General features: G+C 39.0%; 1 protein-coding gene and 3 long non-coding RNA genes across 5 annotated transcripts; all 4 read left to right on the top strand.

Annotated features, from left to right (window-relative positions):
- On the top strand, positions 5,078–8,322 carry LOC109728741 (transketolase, chloroplastic-like). The gene is made up of 6 exons (XM_020259251.1): positions 5,078–5,232; positions 5,343–5,448; positions 5,587–5,869; positions 6,214–6,362; positions 6,454–6,607; positions 7,005–8,322. The coding sequence occupies exons 3-6, from the start codon at positions 5,615–5,617 to the stop codon at positions 7,959–7,961; spliced, it is 1,515 nt and encodes a 504-aa protein (XP_020114840.1). The 5' UTR covers positions 5,078–5,232; positions 5,343–5,448; positions 5,587–5,614; the 3' UTR covers positions 7,962–8,322.
- LOC109728864 lies at positions 10,653–10,992 on the top strand. Its single transcript, XR_002221150.1, has 3 exons — positions 10,653–10,694; positions 10,791–10,871; positions 10,953–10,992. It is a non-coding gene; the product is annotated as an uncharacterized LOC109728864 (long non-coding RNA).
- LOC109728863 lies at positions 10,990–12,180 on the top strand. Its single transcript, XR_002221149.1, has 3 exons — positions 10,990–11,056; positions 11,131–11,230; positions 12,141–12,180. It is a non-coding gene; the product is annotated as an uncharacterized LOC109728863 (long non-coding RNA).
- On the top strand, positions 12,206–14,477 carry LOC109728848. Of its 2 annotated transcripts, none has more exons than XR_002221137.1 (3): positions 12,206–12,246; positions 13,518–14,255; positions 14,426–14,477. It is a non-coding gene; the product is annotated as an uncharacterized LOC109728848 (long non-coding RNA). The 2 variants fall into 2 exon arrangements; XR_002221138.1 differs by lacking the exon at positions 14,426–14,477 and having other exon boundaries at positions 13,518–14,031; positions 14,135–14,308.

Genomic DNA, 15,993 nt, shown 5'->3' with positions numbered 1-15,993 from the left:
ATTTAATAGAGAGGGAAAAAAAAAAGGAAAAAAAAAGCTTCCCCTCCCTCTCCCCTTCCCCGGTTGGGCCCCACCGACACCAAGCCCACCCTACACGCGCTCGCACCCGCTTGCGCCCTTGCTCTCCCCAGTGCCTCCGCCCCTTGCTGTCACATGGATCCCAACTGAGAATTCATATATTTATATAGAATAAAAAAGACGAATGGTAAAAGATAGGAGCGCTTTTTTTTTGTACTAAAACATCTAATTTACATAAAAAATTCATTAGTTTTGTGTTTTTATAAAAATAAGTCACTATTTTAAATTTATAAATTCATTCCAAATTTTTAGTAAATTAATCAAAATACTCTGTTTTTTTCTCGCTCTTTTTTTTTTTTCTTTCGTTCATTTTTTCTTCTCCCACTCTCATCACCTCCACAACNTTTCTCTCTCTAAACTAAGCTTTCTCTCTCTCTCTCTCTTTCTAAAATTTCAACTCTCTCACTCCCTCTAATTTTGACTATATTTTTCTTTTTATTTTTTTAATTATACTCTCTCTCTCTAACTTATACTCTCTCTCCCTTTTTTCAAAAAAAATATTGAAACTTTTAATAACATTATTTAAAATTAAATTAATTAATTAATTAATTAATTGTATATTTTTTGTAATATTAAATAACATGGCTAATTAATATTACCGTGCGAACCAAATACAGGAATTCCACATCCTTAATAATAGGATGAATAGGAGTAAGATTCTCGAATATCTTTTATTCCTAGTAATTTTTCATAATGCGAACCAAACGCACCCTTAATTTAAAGTAATTTAATAAGAGTAATCCAAGTACTTGGGAGAAAAAAAAACTTTTTTAATTTAGGTCTAGTTTGGTAACGTTACTTCTTCTTTTATATTTTTAATTGGCCAATTTGCATAAAAAATCCACTTATTTTGGGCTTTTACAAAATCGGGCCACCTTTTTCATTTTTGCAGATTCGGTCCGCTTTTTCAGCAAACTGACCAAAATACCCTTATTACTTTTTCTCTTTCCTCTTTCTCTCTCTTCTTCGTTTCTCTCATTATTTTTTTTTTTCTCGCCGGTAGAGCGGAGGCGGAGCGGAGGCAAAAACGGTCTGTCTCGCCTCTCACCCTCATACTCTCGCCCTCGCCCTTGCCCTCGTCCATGCACCCCCCACCTTCCTCGCCTCCGGCCCCGTTAAGGCCGCCCCGCGACTTTTTTTTTTTTGCTTTTTTCTTTTCTTTTCTTCTCCGACTCTTCTCCACCGTCTCTGACGACGACGCCTCTCGCCCTTCCCCGCCCTTCTCATTTCTCCCTCTCCCTCTCCCTCATTTTCTGCCGCCTCCGACGACGATTTATCTTCGCCGGCGTCGGCGCCGACGTCGACACCGTAGAGGTCCCTGCGACGCTACAGCCTCGGAGCGGGGGGTCCTTAGCGGCGCCGTCACCGGCGCCGTCACCGGCGCCGTAGCTGTTGGCAGACAAGGTGACAAAAAAATTATAGAAAAAACAGAAAAAAAAATAAAGATAAAAAATTATATAAAAAGAAGGATGAAGATGAAATTATATCGTTAATTACAAAAAAAATTATAAGTTACACTATTTAAAATGTAAACTGCTGCTTTAAGATAAAAATTATACTCTTTGAACGAAAATTATACTATTTTTTATCTTAAACTGTATCCTTTTAAGTGATATTTATACTGTTTCTTCTCTTGTTGCACTGTTTCTCCTGTTGTTGCACTATTTCTCCTCTTATTTACACAGAAATGGTGCAACAAGAGAAGAAACAGTACAACAAGAGAAGAAACAGTATAAATATCTCTTAAAAGGGTGCAGTTTCTCCTCTTATTGCATTGTTTCTCCTCTTGTTGCACTATTTCTCCTATTGTTTACACAGAAATGGTGCAACAAGAGGAGAAACAGTGCAACAAGAGAAGAAACAGTAGATATATCTCTTAAAACAGTGCAGTTTCTCCTCTTGTTGCACTATTTCTCCTCTTGTTTACACAGAAATGGTGCAACAAGAGGAGAAACAGTATATATATCTCTTAAAACAGTGCAGTTTCTTCTCTTCTTGCACTGTTTCTCCTCTTGTTGCACTATTTCTCCTCTTATTTACACAGAAATGGTGCAACAAGAGGAGAAACAGTATAAATATCTCTTAAAAGGGTGCAGTTTAAGATAAAAAATAGTGTAACAAGAGGAGAAATGGTGCAACAAGAGGAGAAACAGTGCAACTTTTGTTTAAAGAGTGTAACTTTCATCTTAATGGATGCAGTTTACATCTGAAAGAGTGTAATAAGAAGAGAAACAGTGTAAATATTTCTCAAAGAGTGTAATTTTCGTTTAAAGAGTGTAGTTTTCATCTTAAAGCTGCAGTTTACATCTTAAATAGTGCAACTTATAATTTTTTTTGCAGTTAACGATACAATTTGATGTTCATCCTTCTTTTTATATAATTTTTTATCTTTATTTTTTTTTTTTTTTTTTTTTCTATAATTTTTTTTTGTCACCTTCTCTGCCAACAGCCACGGTGCCGGCGACGACACCGCTAAGGACCCCCGCTCCGAGCCTGTAGCGCCGCAGTGACCTCCACGGTGTCGACGTCGGCGCCGGCGAAGATGCATCGTCGTCGGAGGCGGCAGAGAATGAGGGAGAGGGAGAGATGAGAAGGGCGGGGAAGGACGAGAAGGACGAGAGAGGCATCGTCGTCGGAGACGGTGGAGAAGAGTCGGAGAAGAAAAGAAAAGAAAAAAGCAAAAAAAAAAAAAGTCGCGGCGCGGCCTTGGCGGGGTTGGAGGCGAGGAAGGTTGGGGGTGCGTGGACGAGGGCAAGGGCGAGGGCGAGGGCGAGGGCTAGAGAATGAGGGTGAGAGGCGAGACGGACCGTTTCCGCCTCCGCTCTACCGGCGAGAAAAAAAAAAAACGAGAGAAACGAAGAGGAGAGAGAAAGAGGAAAGAGAAAAAGTAAAAAGGGTATTTTGGTCAGTTTGCTGAAAAAGTGGACCGAATCTGCAAAAACGAAAAAGGTGGCCCGATTTTGCAAAAGCCCAAAATAAGTGGATTTTTTATGCAAATTGGCCTTTTTAATTAAAACTGGGCTAACTAGCTATATTAATTAATTAATTAATAATAATAATAAATAATAGAATGAAAATCTTCCCATCCGTTTTCCAAATTTTATATAATTGATTGATATTTTTTTAAAAAAAAATTAAAAAGAACTATTTTTTAAAAAACAAAAATTATATTTATTGAATTAAAAAGTTTTAAATAAACGAAACTTAAAAAAGGAACCACCCAAATTTCTCCTGAAAAAAGAAAATTACTGGTACGCCACAACAACAACTGTCGTTCGAACGGTGATGTTGTTGTATACTTGTAATGGAGAGAAGAGAGCGCGGTTGGATCACCGGCCGATCCGATCAGGATGAGCTCACGCTCAGCTCAACTCAACTCAACTCGTCAAAGTTGGAACAAATTTTAGGCAGGCGCCCTCCAACGGCCACGATTCGGCCTTCCCGATCTAATCCAATCCAACGGCCTCTCGCGCTCTTCCACTCCTCCTCGTACCTACCGCCTGATGTAATTAATTTTTTTATTTATATTATATTCTATATATTATTATTATTATATTATATATATATATTAAAGGGTACTCTCCCTGGTATTTCAACACCCCCGTCCCATTTCCCCTCCTCCTCCTCCTCCTCGTTAGCTCCTCCCTCGGTCAAAAGGCCTGCTAAGCCCCCGAGAGAGAGAGAGAGAGAGAGAGAGAGAGAGGAGCCGTCAACGTCGGCGACGAATCAAGCCATGGCCCACCGCCGCCGCCGCACGCCGTAACCTGTCGCGTCCTGCCGCCGAGCCCGTCGCGCATCCCGGCCCCGGCCGCGCCGCGCCTGCCCCGCCGGGCGCATCGTCCCGCGCCCGCAGCCATCGCTACTCCGCGCGCCCCCTCCGCGCAGCCCCGCGCCGGCCGCGCTCGGCGGAGTGCGAGGCTTCAAGCCTCGCGTACGGCTGTCGGCTCGGCGTGCGGAGTCAGGCTTGTGGCGCGGCAGGCGCGGCGGCGGATCAGCGTCGGAGTCACGGGATGAGAGTCGGTGAACACGATCAGCGCTTCGTGGCGCTATCGACGCCGGATGGGGCGAGCGAATTCGGGCACCCGGGGCTTCCCGATGGCGTGCTGGCGCCGACGGGGCACGTGCGTGTTCGACGAGGTGATGCGGTGTCAACCAGACACCGCCTTTCTGGTTCAAACCGCGATCCGCTTACGTCCTCTCCGCGGCACGGCTGCATGCTCACTACGCCCTACTCACACTCGCGGCACTACGACAGCCGTCAAAGGTTACTTCGAACACCCTCTCTCTCTCTCTCTCTCTCTCTCTCTCTCTATATATATATATATATATATATATATATATATATATATATATATATATATCAGCTCAACGAAAATAGAAAGAAAGAATTTGATTGGCTCCTAATTCGTAGCTTTTCCCTGCTTTTCACGCAAAAAGTTGCTTTATGTTTAGTATTATTGCTATTATTATTGCCCTTTCCAGTTTTGGTTGGGGCAGAAATCAGAATGTGTGTCACCGTAGTAAGCCTGTTATTGACCGGCCCAATATATATAAAAGTTTTTTGAAAAAAAAAAAAAAAGAAAGAAAGAAAGAAAGAAACTGAGAGATAACTCTTAAATAATTATTTGGAATCGAATCGTAGTTATGCTTCAATTGATTTCAGCTCTGAAGAATTGAATTGAATTGAATTCAATTCAATTCAGTAAAAACAAAGAAATATATCCATCCATTTGGATAAATAAAATTGTTTCGAGAGAGATGGTAAAGCCAAAATTCCACTTCCCTTGGAGCTCTAGGAATTTGTTGGATGGATATTTCTCATTTGCCATCAAGTATTTGAAGAAGCTTCAAGTGGGAGCTCTCGTAGAGCTTGGGCGGAACTTCTTCTATTATGTCAGTTTGTCACCAGCATCACTTGATCTATAACCATTGAGGTTTGATAGATCTGATTTGATCATCTTGGAAGAACATTAGAAAAAACAGTCTTCTCTGTTATGTTGAATTTTCTTTGTCTTAAAAAAAAAAAAAGAAAAGAAAAAAATGATTCTCTTTCGGTCTTGTAGGAAGAAGACTTGCGGGCCTTCAGGCAATGGGGAAGCAGAACTCCTGGTCATCCAGAGAATTTCGAAACCCCTGGGATCGAAGTTACTACCGGTATTCTTCTTGAAACTAAGATAATGAACCATTTCTAGTATAATGGAGAGTGACTTGTTAACAAATTTTTTATTTTTGTTGCTTTTCCCTCTTCTTGTCGAATGGGGCAGGTCCTCTTGGTCAGGGTATCGCTAATGCTGTCGGCTTAGCACTTGCTGAGAAACACTTAGCGGCCCGTTTCAATAAACCCGACAACGAGATCATCGACCATTACACGTAAAGAATTTCTTTAAACATATTCTCTGTGCTCTATTGTTATTGTTATTATTATTCCTTTGTTAACCAACTCCTTGTCTGGTCCTCGTGGATATTTCCTATCACTGAACTGTAAGATGGATTTCTGTTCGTTTACAGGTATGCCATACTTGGTGATGGTTGCCAAATGGAAGGCGTTTCGAACGAAGCGTGCTCACTTGCTGGCCACTGGGGTTTGGGAAAATTGATTGCCTTTTACGATGATAATCACATCTCTATCGACGGAGACACAGAAATTGCGTTCACCGAAGATGTGCTTGCGCGCTTTGAGGCTCTCGGGTGGCACACGATCTGGGTCAAGAATGGTAACACAGGATACGATGAGATCCGCACTGCGATTAAGGAAGCAAAGGCTGTCAAGGACAAGCCAACGTTAATCAAGGTTAGTTTAATCGGATGTTACTTTGCAAGAAGCTCACGTAGCCCTCTGCTGTATAGCCTGATTTCTCATTCAGCATACAGTGGTTCAGAATGTAGCACTTTGCCACTCCTGATGTTGCCTTTTGTTGTGCTAATATTGCTGAGATTGAGCACGATATTTTAATCATTAGTTTCTTGTAAACAACCATAACGGCGACGTCAGGGTGGTATTCAGAACCATGGTGTTTTATATACTTCAAGTGTGTGTTTGATTTTACTCTATCACGCTCATTCATGCGCCGAGCCTTCTACCATGCTTACGAGTCTTTTGGAGTGCTAAAAGTTTGCTAATTGGCTGTTCCTTAGGTAACAACCACCATCGGGTATGGATCACCGAACAAGGCAAACAGCTATAGTGTACATGGGAGCGCCTTGGGTGCGAAGGAAGTTGATGCAACTAGGCAGAACCTTGGGTGGCCCTATGAGCCATTCCATCTGCCTGAGGATGTGAAGAGGTCTGTTAAAACTTTATAGCACTTAAATCTTACTTGCGAGAGCAAACTGAATCATATTGAGATAATTTATCGCTCACACGAACCATCTCAGGCACTGGAGCCGCCATATCCCTCAAGGCGCTGCTCTCGAAGCGGAATGGAATGCCAAATTCGCAGAGTATGAGAAGAAGTACAAGGAGGATGCAGCAGTGTTGAAGAGTATCATTTCGGGAGAACTGCCTGCTGGATGGGCTGACGCACTTCCGGTAAATCTATCTCTTATCTTCATCTTATGTGTTTTTGACCAAAAAAAAAAAAACAAACAAACAAAGAAGTCGACTTTTGTCAATTTTGCTAGTTCATCCCATTATTTTCGGCTTTCGTCATTGTTGGTCAGAACCTCTTTTCCTGGACTGGAGTGCCCCTGCTGACACAAGATGCATTTCTGCACTAGGTTTCTCAGTCAGGGGCATTTCTATCCACTAGAAGATATTTTTGTTAGGAGGTGCAAAAGTGAATATTTTGAACAGAAGTTGCGAAAAAAGCTGGACTGGTTTTACAAAAGATAATCCTCAGTCCTTTCCAATCCCTTCAATTCATTTATGTTCTAGTAGCTTTATGCATAAAACGTATTGAGTGGCGCTCTATTTTCCTTCCATCCAGAAATACACACCCGAGAGTCCAGCCGACGCAACTCGCAACCTCTCCCAGCAGTGTCTGAATGCGCTCGCTAAAGTCCTCCCTGGTCTTCTCGGAGGCAGTGCCGATCTCGCGTCCTCCAACATGACGCTACTTAAAATGTACGGGAACTTCCAAAAGGACACACCTGAAGAACGGAACGTCCGCTTTGGAGTCCGCGAACACGGGATGGGCGCTATATGCAACGGAATCGCCCTCCACAGCCCTGGCCTCATCCCCTACTGTGCTACCTTCTTTGTCTTCACCGACTACATGCGGGCAGCCATGCGGATCTCGGCACTGTCTGAGGCTGGCGTCATTTATGTAATGACCCACGATTCTATTGGGCTCGGAGAAGATGGCCCGACCCACCAGCCCATCGAGCATCTGATCAGCTTCCGCGCCATGCCCAGCATTTTGATGCTCCGGCCGGCTGATGGTAACGAGACTGCCGGGGCCTACAAGGTCGCTGTCCTCAACAGGAAGAGGCCATCGGTACTAGCGCTCTCCCGGCAGAAGCTTCAACAACTTCCTGGAACGTCTGTTGAAGGGGTCGAGAAGGGAGGTTACATTATCTCAGATAATTCATCCGGAAATAAGCCTGATCTCATTCTCATCGGGACTGGGTCGGAGCTGGAAATTGCAGCCAAGGCAGCTAACGAGCTGAGGAAGGAGGGGAAGGCGGTTCGCGTTGTGTCGCTTGTTTGCTGGGAGTTATTTGACGAGCAACCGGACGAATACAAGGAGAGTGTGCTACCTGCTTCTGTGACCGCTAGGGTTAGCATCGAAGCGGGGGTAACTCTTGGGTGGCAGAAGTATGTGGGTGAGAAGGGGAAGGCCATAGGGATTGATCGGTTCGGAGCGAGCGCTCCTGCCGGGAGAATATACAAAGAATTCGGAATAACTGCGGAAAACGTCATCGCAGCTGCGAAAAGCTTATAAGATTAAATCATTTAAATGCCCTGCCCCTCTCCTGCTTAATGAGGGAAAGTTAGTACGGGAGAAGTTAACATAAAAGAGTCCGGACCGTTCTATTTCCTGTAATAAAGGATGCCCTATGTCATTGAGTTTTCCACTTGCAATTTCTTTTTGTATGTGTCGCTGAGTTGTACCTGATTTATGAGAGGATTACTAGTCGCGCTTGTGTGAAACTCTTTTTTCTGTTTGAAGTCTCAATTTTTTTTGCAATAGTTTAGAATAACATTCTGAGAGGGGCATGGAATTTTATACTGCGCAAGTGTGATCAGTTTGTATTGAATTTATGCTGCATAAGTGTGATCAGTTTGATTCAGTTTGCATGTGATCTTTGTTTTCTCTATTCTGTTTCCTTTACTCATTTTTTAAACTTTATATTCTGCTCTGCTTCTTTGACGCATATAAATAAAATTTTCTCTGCACTTCTATATGCTTGTCCTGGTTTAAGCTTATTTGCTCCAGTGTTTCGAACTAGTATTTGGAACATTGTTACTGCTTTAATTAAAGCTATCACATGTCATTCAATTCTCTACTTGATATTCCGTTTTATTACTTGTGAAGATTTGCTTAATCTTTGGATAAATACTACTTATGTTTTCATCGGACTCTTTTTCTTCTGTTGGTTTTTAAATTTTTGCATGCTTGATGCAGATAATAACGAGATATGCTGTGAAATTCATAGTGTATATATCTCCAAAATGTGCTTTCTTTTGAATTATTATGTGGCTTATTTAGCTCTTCTGCATGTGTCGTAATTGAATGTTTTTGCAAGTAGAACTTTTAAGCTGTATTGAATTTTATTTCTCTGTGAGAAGGAACTTATACATATTGGCCATACCCCTTGTATTTTACTTTATAATGTTTGTTATTTATGAATACTAAAAGTAAATTTCTATTTGGATGTCAGAATAAATTATTCAATTGAAAACTATGCTTAACGAATTATATATATATATATATATATATATAGAACTAGTCTGGAATATCTATTCTTTCTATTACTACATACTGAAGTAGAACCCTTTATAAATCCTTTGTGAGAATTTGACACATGGCTTTTTATATGCTTGCCACGTGTCAAATTCTATTCTTTTACTATATTATTAAAAATCAAATTAAATCAAATTCAAAATTTAAAATTTAATTTTTATCTATTTTAAGATTTAAATTCAAATGCGTCAAAATTTAATGGATTATTTGAGATGAATGGTTCAAAATTTTTGGACATGAAAAAATTAGTTAAAAAGATAAAGATATTTTCGCAATAAAATTCATATTTGATTTAAAATTTAATTTTGAATCATTTTAATATTTAAATTCAAATACGATGATATGTTTAATTCAAAATTATGATAGGTCATATTACGTATAAGAAAGATTAACCGGATATTATGTAGGTGGTGGATGTGTATGGTAGGTGGATTAATGATGAGTTATATAGGTGGTGGATGTGTATGGTAGGTGGTTAATGATGAGATATTTAAGAAATTCATGGATATTACGTTGCGAAAAAATTGACGGGTGCGGATATTACGCTAATATTTAAATTCAAATACGATGATATGTTTAATTCAAAATTATGATAGGTCATATTATGTATGAGAAATTAGTTAAAAAGATAAAGATATTTTTGCAATAAAATTCATATTTGATTTAAAATTTAATTTTGAAACATTTTAATATTTAAATTCAAATATAATGATATGTTCAATTCAAAATTATGATAGGTCATATTACGTATGAGAAAGGTTAACTGTATATATATTATGTAGATGGTGGATGTATATGGTTGGTGAATTAATGAGATATTTGAGAAATTTACGGATATTACGTTGTGAAAGAATTGGCGGGTGCGGATATTACACGTGAGAAGAAAAATATTTGAGAAACGCATAGATAGAAAATATGATATAAATGCGAGGGTATTATTGTCACAAAATGTGAGATCCCTGGTGTTCAGCTGTGGAGGCTTGTCGACAGCTCTGTAGAGTGTCGAGACAAGTCTGAGTCGCGTTGGCGCCAAATAGACGCAAAACGGACTCCGTGCGACGCGATGGCAGCTTTCAGCGAAGAAATCTGCAAAATAGCAGTTTTTCTGCTTGTTGTACCGGTACAGCCATCAAGGTGTACCGGTACACTTCAGCAGGTTGCGCGCAGATTGCTCTCGGGTTGGCATGTGTACCGGTACAGAGGCCCGTGTACCGGTACACTTGAGTAGGTGAGGATTTTTTTAGTAATTTCACCTTGCCTTGTTTGTATCACCTATTCCATCCCTTGCTTTATACGTGTAGGAGCAGAGATAAGGAGAGCTAATTGCTACTCTTCTCCTTCTCTCTCTCTCTAGCATTGAACGAATAGGTGGATCTCGGTTGGAGCTTTCGTTGCCGACGTCGCGCCGCGAGCCGTTCGAGCGCACTTGCTGCCGGAGCTTTGCGAGGAGGCCGGGCAAGAGAGCGTCTTCACTGTTCTTGACATCGCGCCGAGATTCGACGCTGTCGAGGTGGGTGATTCGGCGTCTTTTCTGGGCAAGTGTTACTATTTCTACTCGGTTAGTAGTTGTTTTGCTGAAATCCGCCGTCGACTGTTCGTATTTCAGCTCGTTCTCCGCGTAGGAACGTCGGATCGCGACGATGCTTGGTTCGTTGGATTCGGGACTTCGAGGGGAATCCACGAAGCCCTCATTTGCCAGATTTGGTGAAGGTTAGCTCAGTCGAACTCAGGTTTTCCTCTGCTGCTGTTGCTTTGTACAGAATTTGCCAATTTTTGATGTTTTCTTGGGGTGAACTTGGGAAGCAGGGGCTTTGTGGAGTTGAGTCATTTTCCCTATCACCCAGTACTGGAATTGGGATCCTCTCCACCTGATTTGGAGTTCGTTTGGTGAGTTTTGACATTGGAATTGAGATATTTAAGCTTAAATGCTGTTTTGCTGAAATTCATCGTCGACTGTTAGTATTTCAGCTCATACTCGACGTAGGAGCATCGGATTTCGACGAAACTTGATTCGTTAGTTTCGGGACTGCGAGAGGAATCCACGAAATCCTTACTTGTGGATTTTGGTGAAGGTTAGCTTGGTCGAAACCCTTCTCTTCTCTACTGCTGTGTATTTGGACTGAATTGTGGATTTTGATGTTGATAGCTTGGAGATAGCTTGATTTTGAGACTTGGACATTTTCAGTCGATCCAGCAGGTTGTGCCGCAGCCGAGGAAGTTCCGTGCTGCCAGGAATTTCATTAGAGGTGGGTTATCATCGGTTTCGCTCCTAAGTGCATGTTTAGTCGACGTGTATAGTTCGGTTCTTGTATATCATGCTTTAATTCATCGATTAGCGTCTTGACTGCAATATGAATGTAGAAGAATGCTGAAATGAATATTTTAATTATACATGTTGGACTTGGATTTTGACTTAGGAGAAAACCTGCGTGTTGACCCGTCATATGCTTAAACTACCAGATTTAGCTCTAGGAGCCGTGGTTCGATTGTATCGTTGCAATATCGTTGCGATGAATACCTGGGGTAGTTTAGATGGCATTTACGCTCGTGCTGAGGTGCCGAGCTTATTTTTCAGCAAAGTATAGGCTGTTTCGGGTCATTGGGTGCCGTTCGGGTTAGCGGTGGACCCAGATTCCTGTTGTGGTCACAGATTGTGCCGAGGGCACGTGGGTTTGGTTTGTAGACCTGTTTTGACCCTGGTCACTTGACTTTGGCTAGTTGGAGCCTGTTTGAGCTCGACAGAGATACGCTGCATACTCGGTTGGGTAGCGCCCACGAGTGCCACTCCGGAGTCAGGCTTGTGCTTTCGCGTTGGTGTCGCTCATGCCAGTTGGACTTGCTCTCCATGGACCAGTTAGTGTGGATAGAGCTTGATAGTCGCAACGGGGTAGGGACGGGTGTATTCACAGTCCCGGGGACGGGTATGCTTACAGTCCGATTTGGATTGGGTCAGACTTGACTTTTCCTACAGTTGGTTAGTGTAGAGCATGATAGTGTAGTGATTGATAGCGGTAGAGTGTACTTCCTGCTTTTCCTACTATTCTTGCTCCCTTCTGTAGACTTAGTGGGTGGACCGATGTTGTTTTGGCGGTACCCACTGAGGACTACTTGTTTTTACAGTAGTTCTCACGCCCAGTTGTTACTCCTGTTTTGCAGAGCCACAGGTTTCGGCTGCTGCGCCTTCCGCGGATCAGGATCGAGGCAAGGGCGTCGCGAGTTAGAGCCCTACCCGACTGACAGAGTTAAAGGCACCCTACTGCAGGTAGATATTTTGTTTCGAGTTTATGTACATAGTAGACTCAACTCGCCAGTGCGAGTAGTTTTGTATTCTGGATTTGGACTATGTATATGAAACTTAGTTTCTTTTGCTTCTGATTACTCTAGCAGCTCTCTACTACTGTTCGTAGTAGTGTTTGATTTACAGGTACAGCTATCGCTTCGTATATAGGGAAAATTCCTTTGTATACGGCGGATTTGTCGGCGTGCCCGGGGAAAGTGTAATCCGGGGCGTGACACAAAAAGTGACAGATACTTTTATTTTCAATCATTAGATAAGATCTAATGGCAAAAAATTAATATTTTTATTTGAGAATAAATTATTACTTAGTTAATTATTATATTAAAACCAAATTAAATAAAATTAATTCAAATTAGTTCAAATTAAGTCAAATTATACCAATTAAACAATTATCTAAATCTTAAACCATAAATACTAATTCAAAATTCAAAATTTAATTTTGATCTATTTTAAGATTTAAATTCAAATGCGTTAAAATTTAATGGATTATTTGAGATGAATGGTTCAAAATTTTTGGACATGAAAAAATTAGTTAAAAAGATAAAGATATTTTCGCAATAAAATTCATATTTGATTTAAAATTTAATTTTGAATCATTTTAATATTTAAATTCAAATGCGATGATATGTTTAATTCAAAATTATGATAGGTCATATTACGTATGAGAAAGGTTAACTGGATATTATGTAGGTGGTGGATGTGTATGGTAGGTGGATTAATGAGATATTTGAGAAATTCACGGATATTACGTTGCGAAAGAATTGGCAGTGTGAGAAGGAAAAAAATTGAGAAACGCGTAGATAGAAAATATGATATAAATGCGAGGGTATTATTGTCACAAAAAGTGACAGATACTTTTATTTTCAATCATTAGATAAGATCTAATGGCAAAAAATTAATATATTTATTTGAGAATAAATTATTACTTAGTTAATTATTTGAAATAATTGGTTGAAAATTACTGAACATAAAAATATTAGTAAAAAAGGATAGAGACATTTTTGGAAAGAGGAAAAAATTCAAAACTCACGCTTTTATAAATATTATAGATATTGCATGTCACTTCCATACTATCACTCCTTCTGTAATTTTCACTTCGTAATTTTTTTTCCCTACTATCACTCCTGTAATTTTCTTAGTTCTTAGATGTCGATGCTTTAAAATATATTTTTATTTTATTATTTAAGAACGAAGCAAGTCTTAATTTTTTTTCTTGGATGTCTTATTGTTCTCAGGATATGGCACTTGAGTATGATTCTATACATGACATCACTCCTCTTAGAGACAAATGGAAGATCAAAGTCAGAGTGATTTGTCTGTATACTATACCTGAATTTCATCGTCCAGAAGTTGTGAATAGCCTAGAGTTAGTTTTTTCTGATCAAAATATAAGATACGACTTTCATTTTCAAATTGAACATACGTTTGCTTTGTTTTTACTAAAAGGTACTACATAATTTGTTTATTTTCTATTTTAGGGAGATAGGATACATGCAACGATAAGAAAAGCTTTCCTGAACAAATTTAAAGGCCTTTTTACGGAAAGAAAAGTTTATGTGATCAACCAGTTTGGAGTGGGGCAGAGCAATGCCTCCTACAGGACCACTATACATCCTTACAAAATCAATTTTCAATATTCTACGGTTGCACGTGAGATGGAAAATGTTTTGACAATATCAAAGTATAGATTTATATTTATCCCTTTTGATGAAATACTTGCTAATGTCGCTGATGACAAATATTTAGTAGGTAAGAGTTGTTACATGCATCAAATATTTGATTTTTAAAATTCAATTTTTAATATGTGTACCTATTATATTGATTCTTACATTTCATTTTTCTAATTTATCAGATGTCATTGGGAAGCTTTCTGAAATTAGTAGAATGGAAGAAAGTTGTAAGGACGGTAAGGAAACAAAAAAGATTACGATACTACTTGAGGATGACAAGTAGGTGCTCATAATTATAAATAGGTGAGCGGTTTATTTTTCTTCATATTATTTCAAAATTTATAATTTACAATTGAACTCTGTCATTTTATTTTTTAAATAAATTTAGATATTTTTCTAAAAAAAATTCACTAATATTATGATATTTATCATTTCACTTATCTAACAATTTATCCATATTGTTATTGGAGCAGATACTTTCCATCTTCATGCAACAAAGTTTTTTTTCTTTATATTTTCTTGAAGACCAACATCTATATATTTTTGAATCTTGAAAGTTGGTATGTCTCTCATATACATGTGCTTACTCTAATTTGTGTCAAATATGAAAATTTAGTTGATCTCATTATATGCTTAAATATTAATGTCATTAGTAATTTTTCATATCAATTTTAGTTATCATTTTGTTTTGCACATCAATATGTAAATGTGAATTATTTTGCACACCAATTTATAGATAATAGAGTAGGGTTGAATTTTGCTTTTTACTTGAGTATTTACTTTGGTCCATAATTTTTTTCTCTAACTTTTGTACTTTAATATGTACTATAATTAAGATTGATAGTATATTTCTTTATTTGTTAAAAAAATATAATATTAATTAGAATATTTTTTTTATCATCACATAATAACTTTTTTTATTTTATATTATTATATTATCCGTGCATCGCACGGTAGGGGTGGAACTGGGCCGGGCTTGGGTCGGGTATTACTATGCCCAAGCCCGGCCCAAAAAAAATGTTGGGCTTCGGGTCGGGCTTTTAGCCAATTTTTTAAAAAAATTAAGGCCCGGCCCAAGCCCAAACCCAATGCCCAATACCCATCGGCCTTTGTGGAGGCCTATTTTATGCATTTATCATATAATACATAAATACTTTTATTTGTATAAAATTAAAATAAAATACCTATTTTTAGTTTTATCACATCAAAGAAATTAATATCTAACATCAAATATATCATAATATAGAACTAAATATTTTGTTAATATATAATATATCCTCATATATATAAGTACATATCATTAATAACAATATATACTATATATGATATACTATAGATAAATAATATGTATAATTAAATATTTTATTTTGATAATTAATATATCGGGTTTTTGGGTCGGGCTCAGGTCGGGCTTGGACATGCCCAAATAGGCCCAAAATTTATTCAGGCCTAAATTTTTAAACCCGGCCCAAACCCAAAGTTGTATTTTTAATACCCAAAGTCCGGCCCAAACATGGCCCATCGGGGCGGGCCTTGTTTAGGCCCGGGCCCAGTTCCACCCCTACGCACGGGTCAAAAATTAGTTATTAATAATACCAAGCCATTGGAAGAAGAGTGAATGGGGGAAGAAAACATGAAGAAGTGGAAAAATGCAGAGATTAAGAAGCAGTAGTTCAACAACATACAGTGGATTTGGCAAACTGTTTCATTAATTGTCCGTCCTGTTAAGGCAGAGATTAAAAAGCAGGGCATTTTTGAATATACATAGACATTGGTGGGAGTTCAACATGCAGTAGTAGTTCACTGAGCTTTTTTAATTACAAGCAGCATTAAGACCAATGTGATTGATGCTGAGGAAACAAATGTTATACGCGCGCGGAACAGAGTACTGCATCAGTTCATATTCATCTGCAATCCAGCAAGCAAAGAATGAAGCACAAAAAAGGAAGAAATTTGAGATGAAATATTCCAATCAAATTAGCATCTAATATCACACATATATATAAATATTATTTCTCAAAACCGAAATGTTACATCATTC

The sequence above is a fragment of the Ananas comosus genome, linkage group 24, assembly GCF_001540865.1.
Source record: "Ananas comosus cultivar F153 linkage group 24, ASM154086v1, whole genome shotgun sequence".
Classification (NCBI taxonomy): Eukaryota; Viridiplantae; Streptophyta; class Magnoliopsida; order Poales; family Bromeliaceae; genus Ananas; species Ananas comosus.
This window is presented reverse-complemented; position numbering and strand designations above follow the sequence as displayed.